The sequence below is a fragment of the Ptiloglossa arizonensis genome, chromosome 4, assembly GCF_051014685.1.
Source record: "Ptiloglossa arizonensis isolate GNS036 chromosome 4, iyPtiAriz1_principal, whole genome shotgun sequence".
NCBI lineage: Eukaryota > Metazoa > Arthropoda > Insecta > Hymenoptera > Colletidae > Ptiloglossa > Ptiloglossa arizonensis.
In genome coordinates, this window is record NC_135051.1 from 22,327,253 (window position 1) to 22,349,070 (window position 21,818).

Consider the following 21,818-nt stretch of genomic DNA (forward strand, 5'->3'; position numbering starts at 1 on the left):
TTCATTTTTATTTTCTGTTCGATTCTATCCTCGGTTAAAAATACTTTCAAGTTTATGTTCGAAGAAAAAAGTCACTTTCGTTTGACGATCTGAATTGTACGAATTTATTTGAATTTTTATTTTCTCTTCGTTTATATTCGTTAAAGATACGTTAAAATTTTCTTTCAAAGAAGGAAATACCAACATTTTCGTTTCATTATGTAAATCGTACGAATTTACTTTGTTTATTAATTTTTCTTTTCCCGTTCGATGATTATTCATTGTGTTACGGTTGGTCGCGTGCGCATAGTTCAGCGCGCAGCATTTGAAACGGCACGGAGGAACGTCATTTCTAAATATACCGGGTGAAACGTTGTTTACCGACCCGCGGTTCCGCTTAGATGTAGATACGGGCACGATACGGAAACGTTATATTCAAAGTATATACATATTATATATTATAACGTGTGTATGTATAATCTCTGGATCTCGATCTTGATCTCGAATTCGGCGTGTCGCGTAGTTTTCGAAACACGTGGCGGCCATGATGCTTTGAAGCGAGTCGAGAATCTTTTATTCAGGTCGCGCGTGTTTTAGGTTAGGTACGCGATTTAGATACGCTTGGAAAACTGTCGTTCGCGTGGAATTCCTCGGTTATAGCGTTCATGAATTTTCCACGAAGAGGAAGAGGAAAGAATTGGGGGATATTTTCCCGGAAAATGATTAATAAAAATTGAAAATGAAGCGAATGACAGACGACGAGGAAAGTTATCTACCAATGGATGCATATTTTTACATAACTTACATAATATTTTTATACGATAAACTTGGAAAACTTCAGGATAGAAAATATCTACGATTGAATTATAGAAACTGAGATTTTTTAAACAAGTAACATATTTATTCCATTATTTCCAAATAATATATTTGGAATTAAAATGAGTAATGGTAAAATTTGGTAATAGGTGCATTGAATTACAAAAATTAAGATTTCTGGAATAAATAATACACTTTGAATTGAAACGAGTAATGTATAAATTAAAAATAACTAATTTACTGTGGAATAGATAATACGTTCGAATTGTATAAACTGAGATTTCTAAAATAAGAAAAATATAGTTTGAATTAATACAAATAATGGTAAAATTTACAAGTATTAAGTTACTCTATTTTGCTCCAAGTGGAAAAGAAGAAAATTATTATTATTATTTGGGGAAACTGTCGCGGAAGAAGATGAAAGTGATTAAGTATACTCGAGGAGGAAGTGAATGGCAGGCAATGAAAAAAGTTAGTTACCAATGGGGGCATATTTTCAGGGAGCTTATGGAACCTTTAAATACGTCTGGTAACACTGTGCAGTAAATGTAGCCTCGTTTCTATGCGCGAGATATTGTCACTGTGGCCAAGAGAAACGAGAATAGATACGAAACGGACACATAAATGAATACGCGAGAAAACAGAGTACTCTTGCGATTTGCAGCGTTACTTCACATCGTGTCTAACACTTGTTCAATGGAAGGTTGCTAACACATGTTGCAACTCCTTTGCATTTTCAAACACTTTGGTTGTGTTGCAGCCGGTGAAAGAAATTAACAAACCGGGGTCTGGATGAGAAAGAGAATACAGAAGGAACAGGATCAACAGGGTCTATACAAAAGGTGTCTAAAAATTGTTGAATCGACCGTTGGTAGAATATTTTATGCCTGTAAAATTACTAAAAACATATTTCCTCGTGCGGTGTATGCAACTTTCAGAGAACAGTCGTCTTGCGCTCTTATCGGGTTATTAATAATGCAGGTATGTGTTTAATATTAGCGTCTTCTGTTTAAAGAATACTTTGTATTCAAATTGGTTCTTCGTAAATGTTCGTGCGTCCGTGATTTCTTTTTTTTTATGATTTCAAAGTATTCGTATTGTATTGGAGAATATTTTTTCTTCTATTTTCTTTATTTCTATTTTTTTGTTTTGTTTCTTTTTTAATTAAACACATTGTACAGTGTTCTCATTAGAATTAATTACCACACGAATGTGAGTTACTTCTTACACACACCGTACAATTTTCTTTGATTAAATAATATTTTTTCTTCTACTTTCCTTACTTCTTTCTTTCTTTTTTAAATCAAACACATTGTAGAGTGTTCTCATTAAAATTAACTACTACACGAGTACTTTTCACTCACACCGTGCAATTTTCTTCGATTAAATAATATTTTTTCTTCCACTTTCCTCACTTCTTTTTTTTTTTCTTTTTTAATTAGACACACTTTACAGTCTTCTCGTTAAAATTAATTACCGCAGGAATACTTCTTACACACACTGTACAACGTCCTTCCAGGACACCGCACCTGGGTGGCGCTGTACTCGCGCGCGCGCACATCGCGTCGTAATAATAAATTCAACGCGGCAACGTGACTTATCCAACGTGCTCGCGGGTAGGTGTGCGCAATAATTGTTAATTGTCGGCGCTGATACACGGGCCCGATAGCGCGCCGCGTTTCAACGTGAACACGCGCGCAGGGCGATTCCGATTTTTCCGTGCCAGCGAGCAGGCTACTGTCCGCGTGTAGAGACACTTTTCGCGATACTTTACGGCTTATTAAGGCGCGAGACCGCGCGGGATAAGTTCTCTCCTCCAGCGGCACGATCCGCGTCGCTTTAATGCTGAATCGGTAATTGTCGGCGCTGCCATGGTTCGTTGTGCCGCGGAATTCCATTTTTCCGTCTCGTTGAACGTGCGCCGACCGCCCGATTGTTCTCCATTCCACGCATGCGCGCCGGGACGACGGAATACTTTTGGCGCGTAAAAACCCACGCGACGATAATTTAAATTATCAACCAGTGCAGAAACAATATCTTAAAAATAAATTATTTATTTCGAAATTCCGCGCGCGTATCTCTCTTCGAAGGAACAATGGAGAATTGGAATCTTTGAAATTTGGAAAAATTCTTTAAGTTTTTTTTACCTCAACTTATTATCGAATTGACATTTTTTCAAAATCGAAGTTTACTTCACGTTTAATCCTTTTCTTTTATAAAGAACCTTTCGTTTAACAAGGAACGTAAGTATCTGTTGCAAAGAGAATTTGTTTAACTTTATTTTGTTAATTTACGAAGAGAAAGAAAGCTTTCTAAGGTATTGATTGATTATATTCAGCACTTTGTCCACCCCCCTTTGAATTAACTTCACTTATTTATCGTATTGCCCTTTTTCATAGATTTGTACCCTTTTTGCTCGTTTTGTAAAAATTACTGTTCATCGTTTGAGCTTCTTTTATGTGTACACCGAAGACTAATTTACAATTTTCCTCGATTTATCAAAACGACATATAAAATAACAAAAACGATTCTATCATCTTTCGATTTTCTCGTAAAAGAATTCACGAACGAAAATTGAGTCGCCACGTTCGCGAAGTTTGAGGTTAATATCCCAGTTAACTGTATACTTTTCGTATTGCCTTGCGGTCGATTTGTATTACACGCTGTAGTTTGGTCCGCGTGTTTATTACACGTGTAGTTTGCGTAAAAAAAAAGTGTCGTCCTCCATCGTTAAACGTCTCGCGGCAATATTTCGACTTGAACAGGTTCCTAGTCGCAGGAATTTCGCGCGTGTCGTTTTCGTTCATGCTGTGGATCATGGATGATGACCCGTAATGACGAACTCGCGTTGAGCGTACGTCCATGGACACTCGTAAAAACATGAATGTCATTAGAATCTTAAGGAGCGGTGAAGTGTAATGTGTGTTACCAGTTGTACAGGATGTTTCCTACCAAACGTAGATTTAAAATTACACTGTTTGTAGCACGTTGGTAATTGAGCAAAGTTTGTACCATTTTAAACGGAGATACTTGTCAGACAGAATTGTACGAATCTAACTTATTCGAAATAAAAGTCGAAGAAAATAGCAACTCGTTATCATCGTTCTCGACACACTTAGTTTCGGAGTAATTCAATTTAATGATTTTTAAATTACAAAACTCAATTTCTTTTTTTTTAAGAATATGCATTGGAACTGAATATTCTAAAAAATGTTCAATCTTTAGAAATTTATCCTTCCAAATATCGATAATTTGGACTCCACTGAGACACCTTCATTGTATCAACACGTATAAGAAATCTACAGACCCTATTCCATGGAGGACTTCAAAATTTGAATTAAAAATTCAAGTTTTACTTATGGTAAGCCAAGCTGTCTAAACTAATTTAAACGATAAGGATTTATACATTCATGATGAAAAATTTTTAATTTTCAAAAGGGATATAAATACTCTACAAAAGATTGAAACCTCCAACAATTATAGGGCTCCTAAAATTACTCTCTTCTCACCTTCAAGAAACAAATGATTCATCAAAGGAAGATTATCTTCACCCCTTCTCTCTCCAAAAGACAAGTAAACTTTGAAATGAACTCCTTCCAAAACTCCTATTCACAAATTTCTATTTTTCAGAAGAGCCACTACAAAAATACCCCCTGCTTGGAATCTTCACCAATCGTGTGGCTCTCAATCTCAGCCTATTACCTCGAGATTACCTCGATCCCCAAGAAATATAAAAAGAAGAATAAAAGAAGCAACTGATCGCTTACCCAGCGCGTAGCGAGGCAGCAGCAGCGGCAGCGGTGAGGGTGAGTTGTTGAGCTGCGGCGGCACCAGCTGCAGGGTCGGCTGCTACCAGCTCCGAGAGAACGAGGACCGTCGTGGTTGTGGTTGCAGCTCCGCAATTCGGTACAGTAGCGTTCACCGCGTGACGCACGCTAGGCGGCAGATCGTCCTCGTGCTGCAGCTGCAGCTGGGGATAGTGGTGCAAGTGCAACGCGGTGGCTGAGGCCGACCTGGGGGTAACGCAGGTGGGCGGCAGGAGTCCTGCCCTCGTGACGGCGGACGGTGGCGACGGTGAAGGTGGCGAGGGTGGCGGTGGGGGATACTCGACCACCTGGACGCGATCCGCCTCGTTCTCGTAGATGATCTCCTTGTCGTGGGTGTACATGACGGTCTTTTGACCGTCATTGTAGATGAGATCGATCATCTTGTGTTCACCGACGCCGAGCGTCGGATTCCCGGTGGCTGTCTCGCCGCCAGGCGTCACCCTACCGTCGGTGTCGTCTGCGGAGCGTTGCTGGACGTCGTCCGGGTCCTGGATGTGCTGCGGCTGATGATGATGATGGTGGTGATGGTGATGGTGACGGTGATGGTGATGATGGTACTTGGGATGGAGGGAGTGCACCGTCGCGGGCTCGTGCAGGTCCAGCACGTTCACCGGCTGCATCGTCGCGAGCAACACCTGCTGCTCGTTCTCGTTTTGATTCTGGTTGCTCAGGGAGGAGGACGCCGGGGACACTGGGCCCTCCTGCACCTGTAACGAGCGAAGATTCTAGGTTCAGATTTATAGATTCTGGTAGAGGGGGTTACAAACGTGGGGTCACGGGCGCGAATAGTGGTAAAAGTTTCGGAATCCGTGAACGAAACTCGTAGAAATCTTCATTGTGACTACTGACCTCCGTTGGATGTTCTCACGATAGTCAGTTGCAATAGGGACAATAGAAGAGGTGCAACTCGTGTGAAGGAGTTTAATATTTTTTTAAAGATTTGGTATTGCAGTAAGGTAATTTGTTGTATTTATACCGAGGAGTGGTGAGTTGGGAATGTAATAAAAATCACACTGAAAGATTCTACTATTTTTGACTACTATCCTATGTAGAGTCAGTAGCAATAGGTCGACAAGTGAGGGACAACCCCTGTCTAAGAAATTAACAATTATTTCAAGAATTTAAGAAGGTTTAGAATCACAGAAAGGTAATTATTTCTAGTTATAAATACAGATAGAACAAAATGTTCTCCCACTCCCCAATTTGAAATCTTATACGCAATACGAGAAACTGTAACAAGAATATGTTGCTACAGAACTATCTCGTATCTTCTAAATGGGAAGTATTACAATCTTTGGGACATTTCTATGAACATTGTTGCAACATTATATTTGTCTATATCTTCCGAACGATTTCGCGACAGATATTGTATTTTATATTTCGTCGAGGACCATTTTACCCAACGCTCGAAAAGGGGGGTTAAAGAGCACAGGATGGTCGAGATGAAGGACGTCGTCGAGAACAAGAGGCTCGAAGGTCTGAATGCGGGCATTGAGGGTGGTTATTCAGTCCCCGAGTCGCAATTCTCTCAGAGGGGGGAGGGGGACCGTTTGACGAGGGTAGATCTCGACGAGAACCGCAGGTTGATCGAAGCCGAAGGTGGATTTAATAATAGGGCCAGCGTTCCTCTGAATAACTCTCGAAGCCCCTTTGTCGCGGGGCGATAGTAGGAAGACGTTCAGAGTTCCGTGAAAGTTTCAGATTTGAGCGTATCAGGAAGATCGACTTTGGGTCACGTGCTTATGCAATTAACGTATTACGTGATGAACCATATGCGATTCAGAAAGTCTCCGATCGATCAACTGTAGCGTAAGGCTTCGCGTAAATTATTTCAATTTATTCCAAATTTTTTTTTGTAAATACCTCCGCTCAATCTTGAATACAAGTTCTTCCCGTTAATAATTTTTCCTCTGAAGCCAAAGGTGGGCAAAATTCAATTCGAATAACACACAACGAATAGAAACACTGTACACAGTCATCGGGGTAGTTTTTTTTTTATACACAATTTCAATCTTGCTATTAAATAAAAATTCTACATCTAAATCGTGCTCCAAAATACACAATGTCAAGTATTCGGTACGAGAGTAAGTACTGTAACTCGATGTAATAATGATAGTTGATGACTCTGAAAGTTGATGGGGTGTTAGTTGGATATATAATAAAAAATAATTTCAATCTTTGAAATTCGGATAGTTATTCACACCGAATCGAGAACTCTTCGTTGTTTGTTGTAAAAATGTTTCCCACGACCTCGTTGAAAAACATTATCATCGATCGACCAGTCGTGTAAAATCAGTTACTCTCATCGTATTTTAATCGTCGTAAGAATCTCGCCTTCGATCGCGAACGATCAATTATTTTTTTTATCGCGCGACGAGGATCTACGAGCGACATTGAAAACGTTAAAATCGTTCCGGGCGTAGAAACGAGTGATTTTTAAAGTTTTATTGAACGGTCCGGTGGTTTACGGCGCCCGGGGTGATATTCATTATTATTCCCGCGTGTTGTAACGCGTCGAATGCTAATAACGGTGCAATAAAAATCACGCTAATAACTCCACCGGGACCAATCCGGCGTCACTGTTTCGCGATAATTAATCCCGGTGCCCCTCTGTAACGCGTCGAGCAAAATAATCCTTCTAATCTGAGCAAAGATCAAAGGATCACCACGCGAGGCAGTAGTTGTTGCCACCTTCCACTTGACTTTCTATCGTGTCGGTTACGCGGCTAGCACCTCCGTAAGTGATCCTTTTTCGTCACGAAATTCAGGAAGGACTCGCGTGTTCGCCACTTTCATTTCCGAGATGCTGGCGATCCGTCTTCGAGGGCTTATTTAATCGCGGTGAGGGATTTGAAAGTCACGTCGAAACCGCGTGGTTCGAAAAATTCGCGAATCGAGCGTTTCCTCCATTCACGGACCGTTACGGACGCGTAGAATTATTCAGGAGGAAAAGTCTCGGGGAACGTATACACGGATGACACGTGTGTCACGCGTGAAAAGGGAATTTCGTGGAATTTAAAAAAAAAAAACGATTTCTGGGTCTCGTACGGGGAGAGATTCTAATTTTATTCTTCGGTCGTAAAACCTCTTACTTTAGTGCTCGGTGGTTTTTTTTTTTTTTTACGATTGAGAGGATTTTTATCGTCGTGTGTCCACGGGTATTGTTTCTTTGTTTCCACGAACGTGTGGAATTATTCGGGAGGAAAGATTTCATAGAATGGAAATGGAAATCGTCTACCGTGAAAAAGAGGAGGTTTCGTGGAATTTTAGAAACAATTGGAGTTGCACTGAGAGAAATTCTAATTTTATTCCTTGGTCGTGAGGTACTTGTTGAATCACGTTCGCTGTCTTGATTCATATTTTTCATTCTCTGGATCTTTATATTTTTGTCTTTTAGATCCTCTGGCAACTGGGCACATTTCTCTAAACTCTAAAGTAACTCGACGTATTTCTCTAAACTCTAAAGTAACTCTAAACTCTAAATAATCTAGAGGTAGGTAACTCGACGTATTTCTCTAAACTCTAAATAATCTAGAGGTAGGTAACTCGATGTATTTCTCTAAACTCTAAATAATCTAGAGGCAGGTAACTCGACGTATTTCTCTAAGCTCTAAATAATCAAGAGGTAGGCAGAATTTTATTACGTCAGAATTCGTTACGCTGGAATTTTTTTCATGCTCGTATATCTTTATTGCCCACAAAGAGAAACAAAATACGAACGCTCGAAATGATTAAACTCTAAATAATTTGTAGTTCGTCGGGCAGCGAACGAGCCTCGTACGTGTTACGAGGCTTTCGACCAGCTTCGACGGGGATTCGTCGAGTCTGTGCTCGTGTACGCAGTAACACGCTCGAAAGGGCACGGAAAAGCGCGCTATTAATCGGCGCGCAGAATTTACGACTGTCGATGGAAGAAATATGGCCGGTCCGGTGTCCGCGACGCGTAAAGAGAGAGAAAGAGAAAGAGAAAGAAAAAAAAAATAAATTTCCCCGTCGTTACCTAACTCGATATTTAAACCGAGCGGAGCCGTGAGTTCGAATATTAGAGAGCCAGCCGGCGATATTGTTACTCGAGTTAATCGACGCGCGATCGTAAATGGCGTCGCGTGTTACACGACGCTCGAGCGACTGACCGCGACAAAAGGAGGAGTCCGTGATAATTCAGCTTCATTCCGCTTGGAAAGCGTCGCGATCCAGCGACACGTGGGAAATTCCAAACGACGTCGTTAGAGAGACGCGACACACTTATTTACGTGACGTCGGCGGCTTTCTGCGCTCAAGTACTTACTTGCATCCGCTCGAAGTTCTTTCAATAGGGAAAATAATTGTAGAAATGACGGGACTCGAAGAATTCTTTCGATTGGAGAATAATTGTAGAAATGGCTGGTGGTACTCCCAGGAGGGAAAATAATTGTCCAAGTGGCTCCTAGTTCTTTTAGAAGGGACAATAATTGTGAAAAGACCAGAGTTCTTTTAACGGGGGAAATAATTGTAGAAATGGTGGTGCTGGAAGGATTCTTTCGATAGGGGAAATAATTGCAAAAATGGTGGCGCTGGAAGAATTCTTTCGATAGGGGAAATAATTGTAAAAACGACTGGAGGTACTCCCAAGAGGAAAAATGATTGTCCAAATGGCTCCTAGTTCTTTTAGAAGGGACAATAATTGTGAAAGGACCAGAGTTCTTTTAACGGGGAAAATAATTGTAGAAATGGTGGTGCTGGAAGAGTTCTTTCGATAGAGAAATGAATTGTGGAAACAGCGTGGCTCAAATTTCTTTAAATAAGAGAAATAATCGTCAAAATGGAGGGATACTTCGGTACCAATTTAGAACTCCAATGCGTATTTCTCTGATTGAAACTATGGTTCTCAGTGTACACTGAACGGTATGAGTTGTCGTATCTGTCGGTAATTATAACAACGAAACGGTTAAACAAGCTGGAAAAATTATATTCATCGTTCGTATAGTGTTTTATTGTACGTTGGAATATATTGTACGGTACGAAAATTATTGTCTTTGAGAATTTTCACGCGTGCTATAAATATCATGGTACAAAATCTGTAAAAAAATTGAATTTATCCCACGCTGTGCGCTACAACGTCCTTCGTGGTAATCCGAGAGGAAAAATATTGACTTAGGTAATTTTTATAATCGCTGACACTTACACGACGCCTACCAATGTTTCCTACTTCAGTGTCCCGTTCAATCCACGTCGTTCAAAGAGAACTATTAGCTTCGTTCTATCAATTGATTTCTACAGTCAACACGAGTCACCAGCTTCTTGCTAATGGTACTCGAGGACCTCGATGGTTTACAAGCTGACAAGACTCCTCTCTTAAAATTTTCCCGCCCAAACGGTAATTAACGGTTCTCTCGGCCTCGACCATAAACCTACCGGTAACGAATGTTCAACATCCGCTTAGATCGTGTAAATTCATCGCCAGAATGGAAACTAACTCGGTTGAGATCAAAATCTGGAATCGACCGATAAACCCGGTGTCGGGGCACACATGTTCCTTCGTTCGTGTACTCGCGAAGATCTACATGCAACACAGATCCAGCTGTCGTAATCGAAGAGGATGACAGTGTTGTTGATGTCTGCGAAGCCTCGCAAGAAGGATGACATCCACGATCGTTCCCAAGGATGTTTTATTAGGAGCTCGGAGATCTTTATTAAGAGATCGTTGATCTTCCAGATTGAGATCTAAGTAAATAATCGATAGCGGAGATTCATCCTAATTTTTATCTTCATTTTCCTCTGTATCATTGTCTTCGTTCTTCTCTAGGGGCATCACTATTCTCTTCAGTTTCTTCATCTCCTTGTCTTCAGTTTCTTCAATTTCTCTATTAACTTTATTTCATTTCTATCTCATTCTCTTCAGTTTCTTCCACATAATTATTTTCTTCGACCTCTTCTTTTGTCTCCCAATCTTTACTTTCCCATTTTCTTCAATTTCTTCATTATCCTCACGTTACTCCTCATATTCCTCCACGCCATTGTTCCCTTCGACCTCTTCGTTTACCTTCATTTTCCTCGTTTTCTCAAGAGTTTCTTCCTTATTGCACTCTTCATTTTCCTTTGCACCGCCATTCTCTTCAATACTTTCCACCATCTCATTGCCTTCGAAGATCAAGATTCGTAAGGTTGTATAAGAAAGTGTGCTCGCAAGCTCTCGCGTTGACGTTCCCCGAAGAGTCGCGGGGACCATTACCCGTACGATTAGAGGCAATATCTCCTGGCCGCTATCTCCGACTATAGTCATCCACGGTGATCGTAGGACTCGGAGCGGTTACAAATTTCTTCGAATCGTCGCCGCGCGCGTCGAAATAATAATTGCGCAAAAGGTGAAATAACGGCTCGATCGCGTCGCACGGTCGATCGAAATCGATCGAGGAGTCGAGTAAAAAGGAGAAGAAAGTGGGGAGTAGAAGGAAGGACAACACCAAGGTCGAGAACGTCCGACGAATCGTCGCTGAAAACGCTATCGCGTCCGCCCGGGTTACATAATCGTTCACCTTGACAGCGATACTAGATTGAATCTACGGTACAACGTCGTCGTCGTCGAACGAGCCGTGTACACGTTATTTCATAAATCCCGAGATAACATCCTCCAGGAGCACTACGAAATCGTGAAATATGTATTCGTGCGAGGAGTACATAACGAACCCGCGCGGCTCTTGTCTCTCTTTTCTGTACACCTCTCTCTTTCTCTCTCTCTCTTTCTTTCTTTCTCTCTCTTTCTCTCTCACTCGGTCTGACTCGCGGCGTCGTTGTCAACCGCGTGTGTAAAACGTCGTAAAAACGTAATGGATTCAGTCCCAGGGCCCCGTGAGTCAACGCGTTGCCGCGGTACCGCCGCATCGACGATCGCGATAAATTTCCCCCGCTTGGCGGCGCGCGATTAGATTTCGAATGAAGTCGGTACAAGACCGGCGCGGTTCGACCGGAGGAGTACTTAACGTCGTGTCGCGACCGCGGGAGGCTTCGTAATCGGGCTGATTAATGTCTGTTAAAAGTGGAGGGGGTCTACTCGTATCACCGTGTCGAAAAATGGTGGATATTCGGGACACTGTTTAGCAGTTTTCTATTTTCTTCGAGAGAGAGAAAATTACGGAGTGGAACGTAATTTGGAAATTTTTCGACGATTGGTGCACTTGGGAGGAGATCGCACGAATGTTTTTATGCGATTAGATCTGGTGGTGAGAGAGTTGTTGGTAGTGTCACGGGTAGCGCGTCGGAGAGGAAACGTATACGATTCTTGGAATTCTTTCTCGATAACAAAGCACGCGATATATCTCACCGAAACTTCTTCCGATGATTCACGCAATTAAAAAGAATTTACAGGAATTTTATCATGTGTGTTACTCTACTGGAAAGTTCTTAATACGGTTGCTGTACCGAAAGTGTCCATCACGAACCAGTAACTGGAAACGAAAATACGAGACTACACCAATCATTTTACCAATACTTCACTCTTCCAACAACGAATACAATTTCCCAGTCGTTACAGGAATTTTTTCACCCCGAGTTTCTCCATTGATACTCGACTGAAATACTTCCAAAAAAATAGAAACGGAACAACCACCCTACGAATTGAAACTCACTGTCTTCCGATATCCCCCTTTTTGCAACAATTAATCTCCCCACCGTTCGTAACATTCCCCCGGATCGATTCCCCGTAGGGAAAAAATGGCGGTTTCGAGGGATCGGGGAAGCGATGCGCCGTGGATTCTGCGCGCCCGGTTAGGCCCCCGGTGTACCGTGTTTACACGCAAGAACTGGCTGATAATAACAGTTAATTGGCCTGCTGGCCTGCGCCCCGTGAGAGACTATTCCAGGTCGTACCGCCGCCTCCAGACGCGTCTGTCCGTCGAACGGGGCCGTGACTACGCCAGCGGATGCGCCGACCGCTGCTCGATTCGTTTCTTCGGGCTTACGCGCACGAGCACGCGCATGACCACGCGCACGCGCACACGCACGCTTACCCGAGCACCGAGCGCCTCCGCGCGCCGCTCGGTTATCGCCGATCACGTCGTTGGAATACGCAGCTGCGCGCGCTTGGAAGATACGCGGAATCGTTAAGGGCCTTTCTTTCGCTTCTCTACGCGGACCAGTGTTCCACGGTGTACGCGCGCATCCTAGCCACCGCTGGTTCATTGTTGCCGCTCTTCCCCTCCTCGTCCTCCGCCTCCTACTCCGCCGCGTCCCCAAGCCTCCCCTCGAGCGCCGTACACGATCGCTCCTCGGTTTTTTGCGATCCTTCGTTGAATCCTTGTTATATCGGCCGCGTACTCGCGGGGACGGCCATCTCGCTCCGACTACAGGGGGAGGGGAGCCGAGGGGGGAGAACACCTGTCGGCGTTTCTGTTATTGCGGCTTCACCGCGGCGGTAATTTCTTCCCGCGCTTGGGTCGTTCCCGTCCACACGGGAGCTTTTGTTTCACCCTTCTTGGTCTCTTTTTTTTCCTTTTCTTTTTTTCCGGTGCTCTCCGTCGAGAATGGCCGCGACGTATTTTGGTTTTTGCGGGTGGGTCACTTTTTTCGCGGTGGTTTTTAACTGACCGTGGTTATTTTGGGTCGGTGGAGGCAACGGTGCGAATGGTCACTGGAGGGACCGTGTATTCGGGGGAGAATAAGTGTTTCGAGGCTTGTTGAGTACGTGGGTATCTATGAGGAGAGAGGAGGAGGGGATTGGGAGTGCTTCGAGAGCGGTGAACGGTCGGAGAGTATCGATTCCGAGTGAATTGGGAAATTTTTGTGGCTCGATAGTGGGAATTTCGGAAAGTTTGATACACTTTGAGGTTATGTGTCCTTGGAAAGCTGAAATTGCGAATTTCTGAAACTTCGATAGCACGCGAGTATGAATATCTGAAAGTCTGAAACCCCAAGGTGAGGAAATATGAGTTTACGAAACTCTGAATTTACGAATTTCTGGAGCACTGAAATTCCAGAAGTATCGGTTCCTGAAACTCTGAAATTATGAATTTCTGAACCGTTGAAATCCAAGGGGTACGAGTTTCTGAAACTCTGAAGTTATAAATACTCGGAATGTCTGAAACTTTCAAATAATATATGCGGTTTGACAACAACCTTTCCTGTTCAGTTTCGTTGCAGTTCTATAATTTTCGTCCGTATATATTTTCTTCGTTCAGAATCGAATTAATAGGGCACGTGTTGTGGAAAATTGTTAAGTAACGCCACGCTTGGCTGCCGTTCGGTTTCTCGCACAATTATTGCAACTATTTAACAATTCCACGGAATCGTGTATACAGACACGACGCGTAACGGTGTCGGTGCGAAATTTCGCTGATACTATTAAAAATTCCATTGAATAATGAAAGTGGCACACCTATGATCCGAAATAAATTACTGTTATTAGTTATATCCATGCGTTTACGCTTGGCGACTTCCTGTCACTATTTCGAGTCACCGGTAATGATGAAAATAGCCATGTGATTGTTTCGCGATACTCTTTTTTTTCCATCGGGACTCACGAATATACCCACAGGGCACACAGAGGTACATGGAATTGCTCGCAACGTTTACGGTTGTCGACGATCGTATCATTATATCTCCATCGATTATTCCTCCTTTTTCTAAACGCACTTGGCATTTCACTTGCACTTTATTCATATTCTTCGTTTACCGACGTAGCGTGCGCGTTGCTAGGCGTACACGACTTTCAGAATTCTTCGAACCGTGTGTACCCGAGTTCCGAAGTTGTACAATTCTGATATTCCGAACACTCTGATTACTCTCGAACCGCGATCATTCTGAAACTTTGAAAATTTGAGAAGCCCGAAAATTACGGAACTGGACGAATTCCGAAAGCCAGAGCTACCAAAATTCTGGAAGTCTGAAAATTCGGAGACTCTAAAAGTCTGAAACCTGGAAAATCTGAACCCTGGAAAGTCTGAAAGTCTGAAAATTCAGGGAGTCTGAACATTCGATCACCATAAAGTCTAAAATCTCTAGAAAATTCTGAAAGTCTGACAACTCTGAAAGCTCTGAAAGCTTAAAAATTCTGAAAGTCCGATAGCTCTGAAAATTCTGAAAGCTTGACAACTCTGAAAATTCTGAAAGTTCGACAAGTCCTAAGAGTGTAAAAATCTGAAAATTCTGAAAGTTCGACAGCTCTGAAAGTTGTAAAAGTCTGATCTCCGAAATGCTGAAAGACTGAAAGGTCTGAATATTTAAAATCTTGAGTCTTCGGAACCCCAAAACTCGGAATGTTCCAAATCTCTCCTCCCTGAAACCCTGAAACTAATATTCAGAATCTGATATTCTTAATTCTGATCTCTTGAAATCGTCCCAAACTTTGATTCTCAAATTTCGCCAAACGCTTGGATTCGGGAGCTTAAAACGCTTCGATTCTAGCCGAGACTTTCTACAGGAAATTATTAGAAGTCTGCAAAAAGTAGCGTCTCGAAATCATCGAAGAACACGACAATCAACCGTGGCCGTTCGTTGAACGTTTATTATTACTTAACTGTCATCAATCACAATTGAAGAAGCAAGAAACAAGCAATATTGTTGACACTCGCGCATCGCGATATTATTCATATAATTATCACGTGTCCCGAGAATCCGACCGATGTGTACAGAGCAATAAATCATTTTTTTACAATAACGCTGCGGTCGCGGCTGAACGTAACGACAAAAATCTCTCCCGCCGCCATTATCTTTGATTGATATCTCCAAACAGCTCTCTCGTTGCGTTTCTTGCTACCATTATTCCGTTCCCATTATACACTACTCAGAACGGTTAAGGGAACGCTTTTTCCTAGAGCAAAAGTAATAACCCGCTCCTCTAATCCTTTCAAACGATCTTCGCTTTCGTTGATTTCGTCACGAACGTGTACTTCAATCAACGCGGTACAATCTCGCAGCGGTCGTTTCTGATACGTTAAACGATCACACTTCGCGAAACAGTCGCTCGTATCGATGATAAAATATCATTGACAAAAAATATCACGGCACGTTGAACGCCATTTCGGTAAGCCAACCGAAATGATTTAAAATCTAACGGAACATTCTAAACGACGTAAATAGCTGGATACAAACTCGATGTAAAAATTAAATTACTGAACGGTCAATAAATTTTCTATTTACCAACACGTACTTTGCATACATTAAATATTACGATGCAGCTGGAAATGCGACGAAACGTTACGAAATATTATTTAGTGTATCGTTCGAAACGATGCAAATTTTACAAAGCTCCCTGAACCGCGTAAAACAATATGGCTACCTCGAGAACCGTGCAATTCACGGGAATTCCCTAAAAAAAATTGAAAAATTCACGACGACTTGATCGAACACGGTTCAATTCCATCGGATCTGTAATTTTATTTGCACTCTGTTTTTTTTTTTTTTTGTTTCCTTTTACATCGTCAATTTTTCTATATTGCAATTTTCATCGTACTAGAATTGTTCGTTCGCTGTTTTTTTTTCGGGTCGGTGGAAAAAAGAATTTAATAAAGAAGGCAAGTTGGGGAGTCGTTCCTTCGATTCTATTAAGTAATTTGCGCCGGTTACTTCGATAATGAATAGCACGATCGCCGATCGAGCGTTCCCTTTTCGAGCGGAGTGGTATCGTGTACGTGAAATTCAGCGAGTCATCGTACGCGGCAAAATCGTCTTCCTCTTCTTCCACTCCCCTCTCGCGAGCGTTCCAGGCACGGCGGGCTGGAGTGGCTGCGCTGGAACGAATGGATGGCCGAGCGTATACCGTTCGCTTCGCGCGGACGAAAGAATGCCAACGTTCGATGGGGAATCTCTCGTCGGATGGAAAATTCAGCGACGCGGGATTCGACGATTACCAACGAGAAAGAAAATTCCCTGTGGGACCTCTCACGAGATTCTAAGAACTTTTGAATCATTTTTTTCAACCCCTCTGCTCATTGAAGGACGTTACAAAAATGTCGATTTTTGGAGGAAGAAAATTCCCTGTGATTGGAAAGGTTGTCTTGGTAATTTGTAAGAATTTTTTTTTAAAATTTTTCAATCTTTTCTGTTCATTAAAGGATATTAAAGAGTAGCCATTTTTGGGGGAAGACAATTCTCTATTATTTGAAAGTCTTGTTCGTCTGTGAACAACGAAGATGAAATCGGGTAACAGTTTTACGTCGCGTCGGTGGAGCCAATCAGCTGACTCATCGGTTCGAGAAAAGGATACAATTCAAAATGTCGTCACTCTGGAGGTATGCGTGTTTAAAATTTTCTTTTGTGCGAGGAAAGGGCTACTTCGCTAATAACAATCCTCGAAGCGAGTGCATACATTTAGTAAATCGCGAGACAGCGGTAAGAACCGAGCACGGTAAATACCACCTCGAGTTATTTAAAAAAAAAGAAAGAAAAAAGGAAAGAAAAATTGTTTCCACTCGTGTAAACGTTGCAAATAAATCGCCGCGTTTCTATTCGTTAACTACTGTCACGTGATTAAACCGGTCGCTAGACCGGTGGATTTTATGCATTTATGGTGCACGCAAATATAATAAACTCGTACAAAATGAAACATTGTTATTATAGTATTAGTTCGTGAAATATATTAGACACAAATTTTACCATACACTTTCCATATTATTGTGCGTCGTAAATGCATAAACTCCACACTCTACTAATCACACTACACCTTTCTCAAAGTGTCTACATTTCCTTTCATTTTATCAAACCACTTCGAGTAACATGTTTCTTTGAAAAATTTATATTTCCTTCTGAAAAAATTTACACGTTCTCTTAAAAGATCCGCAAACAACTGTACAAAGTTTCGAAGAACTATCGTCGCAATTGTTTCGAGAAAAAATTCACAAAGAAACGCTCGAAGTAAGAACGAACAGTCTCGGTAGCTCGAGAAACGTACGCTCGGAATAAAAATTTCCAGGAAACGATCCCGTTTCCCTCGGGAGCGTGCTCGCGGGACTGTAACCTCCGAAAATTTCTTAAGATGAATTACAGAGACCGTCAGACTCTGGATGGTAATAAAGACAAAGCCAAGGGGTGCGTCGTATTATCATAAATTATATCATCGTTTTGGAAAGACCGGTACAGTGGCTTTGGCAGCAAAATCTACTGTAATAATTCCATGGGGATTTGGCCGTAACGTCCTGGGCCCCATAAGATTCTTGGGGGGGGGGGGGGGGGGGGGACCTCTTGCTTGGGACTTCTCATTGTGGAGCAGCGCCACGCAAATAACGGGCTTTCGTCCGGCTGAGTTTCACTTTTCAGCGACAGGTATACCATTGTGAGGTTAAAAACCTGCGGCCAGGTGACAGTAAAAATCTTTTCAGGCTTCTCGAAGTCGAGGAGTGGCCATCGGGGAACGATACAGGTATATACGCGCGCATGTATCACCCAGATGCGATAAACTATCGGGATTCGTTCAAAAATAAGGAGGAGGGGGACGGTGAATTGTCTGTTAATTTACAAAAGTTGGATGGTTTGTTTACGATGTTATCTGTGTCGTAAAATTCGATTTTGCATCTCGAAGAATGGTTTTTACTCAAGACACGAGATAAAATGATCGAAGAGTCACGGAATCCCGAGAGTGTTATTTCTGCATTATTTTCCTTCGATTAGCATTAGTTTTGCATTTCGGGGAATTTTAATCGAAATGTGACGTAGAATAATCACGAAAATACGTTTCTTGTTTGGAAGATTTATGAGTTTTGGAGCTCGGAGAATTTGACGCGTAGTGGAATTTTTTTCTAATCGAGAAACGCTTGAGGTATGAGTCATATACATATGTATTACTGTAGTATTTTCAATGGAAGATAATTTTTGTGAAAATACACTTGTGGGTCTACTGATTTTTATTTTATTCGAAAAACATCGGTTTTCCACTTGGGAAAATTTTGTCATCTTGGCATTGGATGTAGAATTATTTTTTACGATACTCCAAAAAGTGTATAATAAATAAAGAAAATATATTCTTTAGTGTTCTACTTATACAAGATGCTCTAAAGAAGAAATTGAAGAATTCAACCCTCCCTCCCAAACACGGTTAAACAACATCCAATGCACCGTCCGCAGCAATCAATTTTCCCATCCCTGTCTCGTACATAACAACCCTAACCTCACCGTCAAAAAACGAACCAACAAATCCCATTCGATAACCCAGGCACTCTACCACTCCTATATTACAATCGCGCCATTATCGACCCCCCTAATCAATCGAGAATAATCACAAAAAATTAAATATGAATCTTCCTCCTGGATAGAAAAAAAAAACCAGAAGCCCCCTGATCCTCCGGACAAGTCGTTCTGTCCGAAATCGTCGAATTCCACGAAACTCAGATAAAAGTCGAACAATGGGAGGGGTGGCGAGAGGAGGCCCCCCCGTTAATGCGCTTACGCGCGGTAGATTCGGATAAATATAAATACATCGTCGTCGGCGGGTTTCAGGAATCGAGGGGATCGTGATTAACGACGCGGTGGTCTCCACGCCCCCCTCGTGGCCCCCTCCGTGCCCCCCTCCTACCAGCGATTTCGACAATTCACGGAATGCAATCATATCTCACGGCCGTGGCGATTTTCGTGCGGGTCATCGTTTGACCTTCCTCCGTTTCTCTTTCTTTCAGCCAACCCCCTCCCCCGGGGCCCTGTACCACCCGTTGCGCGAAATAACGAGAATGGCGGCTCCGTAAGATTATCGCCCGGTCGCGCGTTGTTCCAACGTGTGCAAGGAACTTCTGGGACGACCCTGAGACGCCAAGCTCCGGAGTGATGGACGAGTCTGCCCGGACCGAAAGATCGAGGATCGCCTGTCAATCTTTCGGCCCGCGAGCGAAAAGCCATTCGAAGAACAAAGATGTGTTCCTTTTTTTTTCGGAGGGAGGAGGAGGGGGAAGTTCTTTTTTCTTTTTTTTCGTTTCTTCTTTAATCCTCATCTGCACCATCGACGCTGCCACGCGGTTAATTTGCGCCGATTGGCCACGTTTATTCACCCCGTTGGACCATCGTCGAGTATCGGTTTTGGAATTCCCGCGCGTCACGCTTTTGTTCGGGGAACGAGACTAACCTCGGTTATAGATACTCGAGAAGCGGGAGGAGCGACTCGAAGACGGTATTTCGAGGATTCCGAAGACAATGGAACGTATCGGGATGTCGAGAACCGGGATCGTGATTTACAAAATGGTAGATGTTTAGGGGTACGGAGGGTTCTTTTACCAAGATAGGTATTGCAGCGATGAAAATTTAACCAAAATAGACGTGTAGAGTATACTCGCAGATAAGGTTAAGAAGATCAAGTTTTGGAGAGGACGAACGAGTGATTGTATACGTTACGAGTTTGAGGTTTTAGAAAAATTTTTACAAAGGGTGCGGTTGCTTAACAATATTAACAATATTATAAAAGATTGAAAATATTATGATTAGTATTGAAGAAGAGTGATTGAATATATTAAGAGTTTCCAGGTTCTGCAGAATTCTTTACGAAGGTTGTGGTTGTTCGACAATGTAAAAATTATCGAAGTTACTCAATTTTTCTCCATTTAGAATGATTAAAAATTAAAATAAAAATTTTATTTTTGATCGATTATAAGGTATCGTGCCATCTAATATCACAAAAATAAAAAATTCAGAAATAGAGGCCCAAACTTTGTGTCTAAACACGAAGGAATGCATGCACATTAAATGCACCTCGAAGTAACTCGATTTTATTTATTTAGAGAAGAATTATATTGCAATTGAAATAAAAATAAATTTTATTTTTCATCGACCATCAGGGTATAATGTATTTAAAATTACAAAAATAGAACTAACCGGTGACAGAGCCTCCTGCATGTGCAGGGGTGCGTTGTCGGCCTCGTCGGTGCAAGTCGACATTCTCCCGCGCTGTCTTCCGGTTCTCTTTCCTCGTCGTATCGTGGCGTCCTGTACGATCCGCGGTGTCTCAATGTCGCGCCCCTTCTTCGTCTCCCTCCTGGCGACGATCTCGTCCAGGGTCTCTAGCGGTCGACTAACTCTCTACTACGTCTACGGGAACGAACGGTTCTAGGCATGGGGTAGCGTATCACAGGCTGGCTGAGCGTTGTATGGCACGTCGTTAACGGAAGAAGAGGAGCAGGCGGTTTCGGAGGACCTGCGAAGCAAACGAAACCGGACAAAGAAAAAAGAGGAACTCCCACAAGAGCAAGATAAGCGACAAAATGTCAGAGAGACGCAGTATTTCACAGTGTACAACAATTCACATTGGTAACGCCGTGTGCAATAATCGTAACAATGTTCCGAGAGAATTAAAAATCGAATCGGTGAGAAATTGATTTGGTAAATAAGTTTCCTTCCCGCGTTTTTTTAAATATTTTATTTTCGTCTCTACCATTAGAAGGAAACGCATCTACCAAATAAATTTGGATAATTTTATTTTTCCTTTTTATAATAGTATTTTATTTTACGTAGCTTTCCACAATTTAGTAAATTGGTTAATTGTACACTTTTGGTTTTCTGGTTAGAAATATTGAATTACTGTTTTCCGTGATTCCGAGGTGGTAAAATTAATTTTACAGAGACAGTGTCGAAATAATCGATAAACTTGTTTTTAAGTTTTTATTCGAGTGTATAACGCGTCGACAAAAATTTACATTTTCAAATGGATTTTCCTTCTAGTCATGCTACGTATTCAGTTTCGGAAGTAAACTCATAAATCCTGCTATCGAAGTAATTACAGTGCAAGATAGTTCTGTAACAACAACTAGGTAGAGCGGTGACGAATGATTAATGAAATTTATGCGAGACGGTGAATGAAATCTGCGTTTCAAAGCGCGATGGTGCACGCTGCGCTCAATATGCACCCAAGGGGTGGCGAACCTACATCACGCGGCCATATTGTAAATAAAATTCGTTTCTTCAAACTTTCGACGATAACTATAAAATACAAACATTTCTCGAGAGTAGTAACAGCCACGCAATAATCTATCAAATACTTAACGCAACAAAAATCTTGTTAAAATATCTTCCTCTTATAAAAAACATCAAAATAACGACTATAGCAATATTATATTAAATCTACTATACACTGTGTTCTACCACAGCGCTAAAAATCATTCTAAACCTTCTCTACTCAATCTTCCATTCTCAAATTTTCGATAAAAAGATTAATCTTATCATACCCCAATACACACCTAAATCTACAATAAAAATGATCCCAAAGTATTCAAAAATCCATGAAAGTTCACCCAGAAACATCTCACAAAATCA

The 21,818-nt window shown here is 41.9% G+C and overlaps 2 protein-coding genes across 3 annotated transcripts in view; one reads left to right on the plus strand and one right to left on the minus strand.

Moving 5' to 3' along the window:
• Positions 1-5,611, plus strand: part of LOC143146178 (uncharacterized) — a 157,756-nt gene extending 152,145 nt beyond the window's left edge. Inside the window, exons 4-5 of the transcript XR_012991845.1 lie at positions 4,021-4,368; positions 4,426-5,611. The gene's annotated coding sequence lies outside the window, so the exon portion shown is untranslated. The remainder of the gene's footprint in view (positions 1-4,020; positions 4,369-4,425) is intronic.
• The window catches only part of Grh (grainy head), a 191,546-nt gene that overhangs the window by 164,667 nt on the left and 5,061 nt on the right, over positions 1-21,818 (minus strand). For both annotated transcript variants that reach the window (XM_076310207.1, XM_076310208.1), the window contains exons 2-3: positions 20,385-20,703; positions 4,563-5,329 (exon numbers count right to left, since the gene is read on the minus strand). In XM_076310207.1, the coding sequence (XP_076166322.1) occupies positions 4,563-5,329; positions 20,385-20,447 (830 nt within the window). In that variant the 5' untranslated portion in view covers positions 20,448-20,703. The remainder of the gene's footprint in view (positions 1-4,562; positions 5,330-20,384; positions 20,704-21,818) is intronic.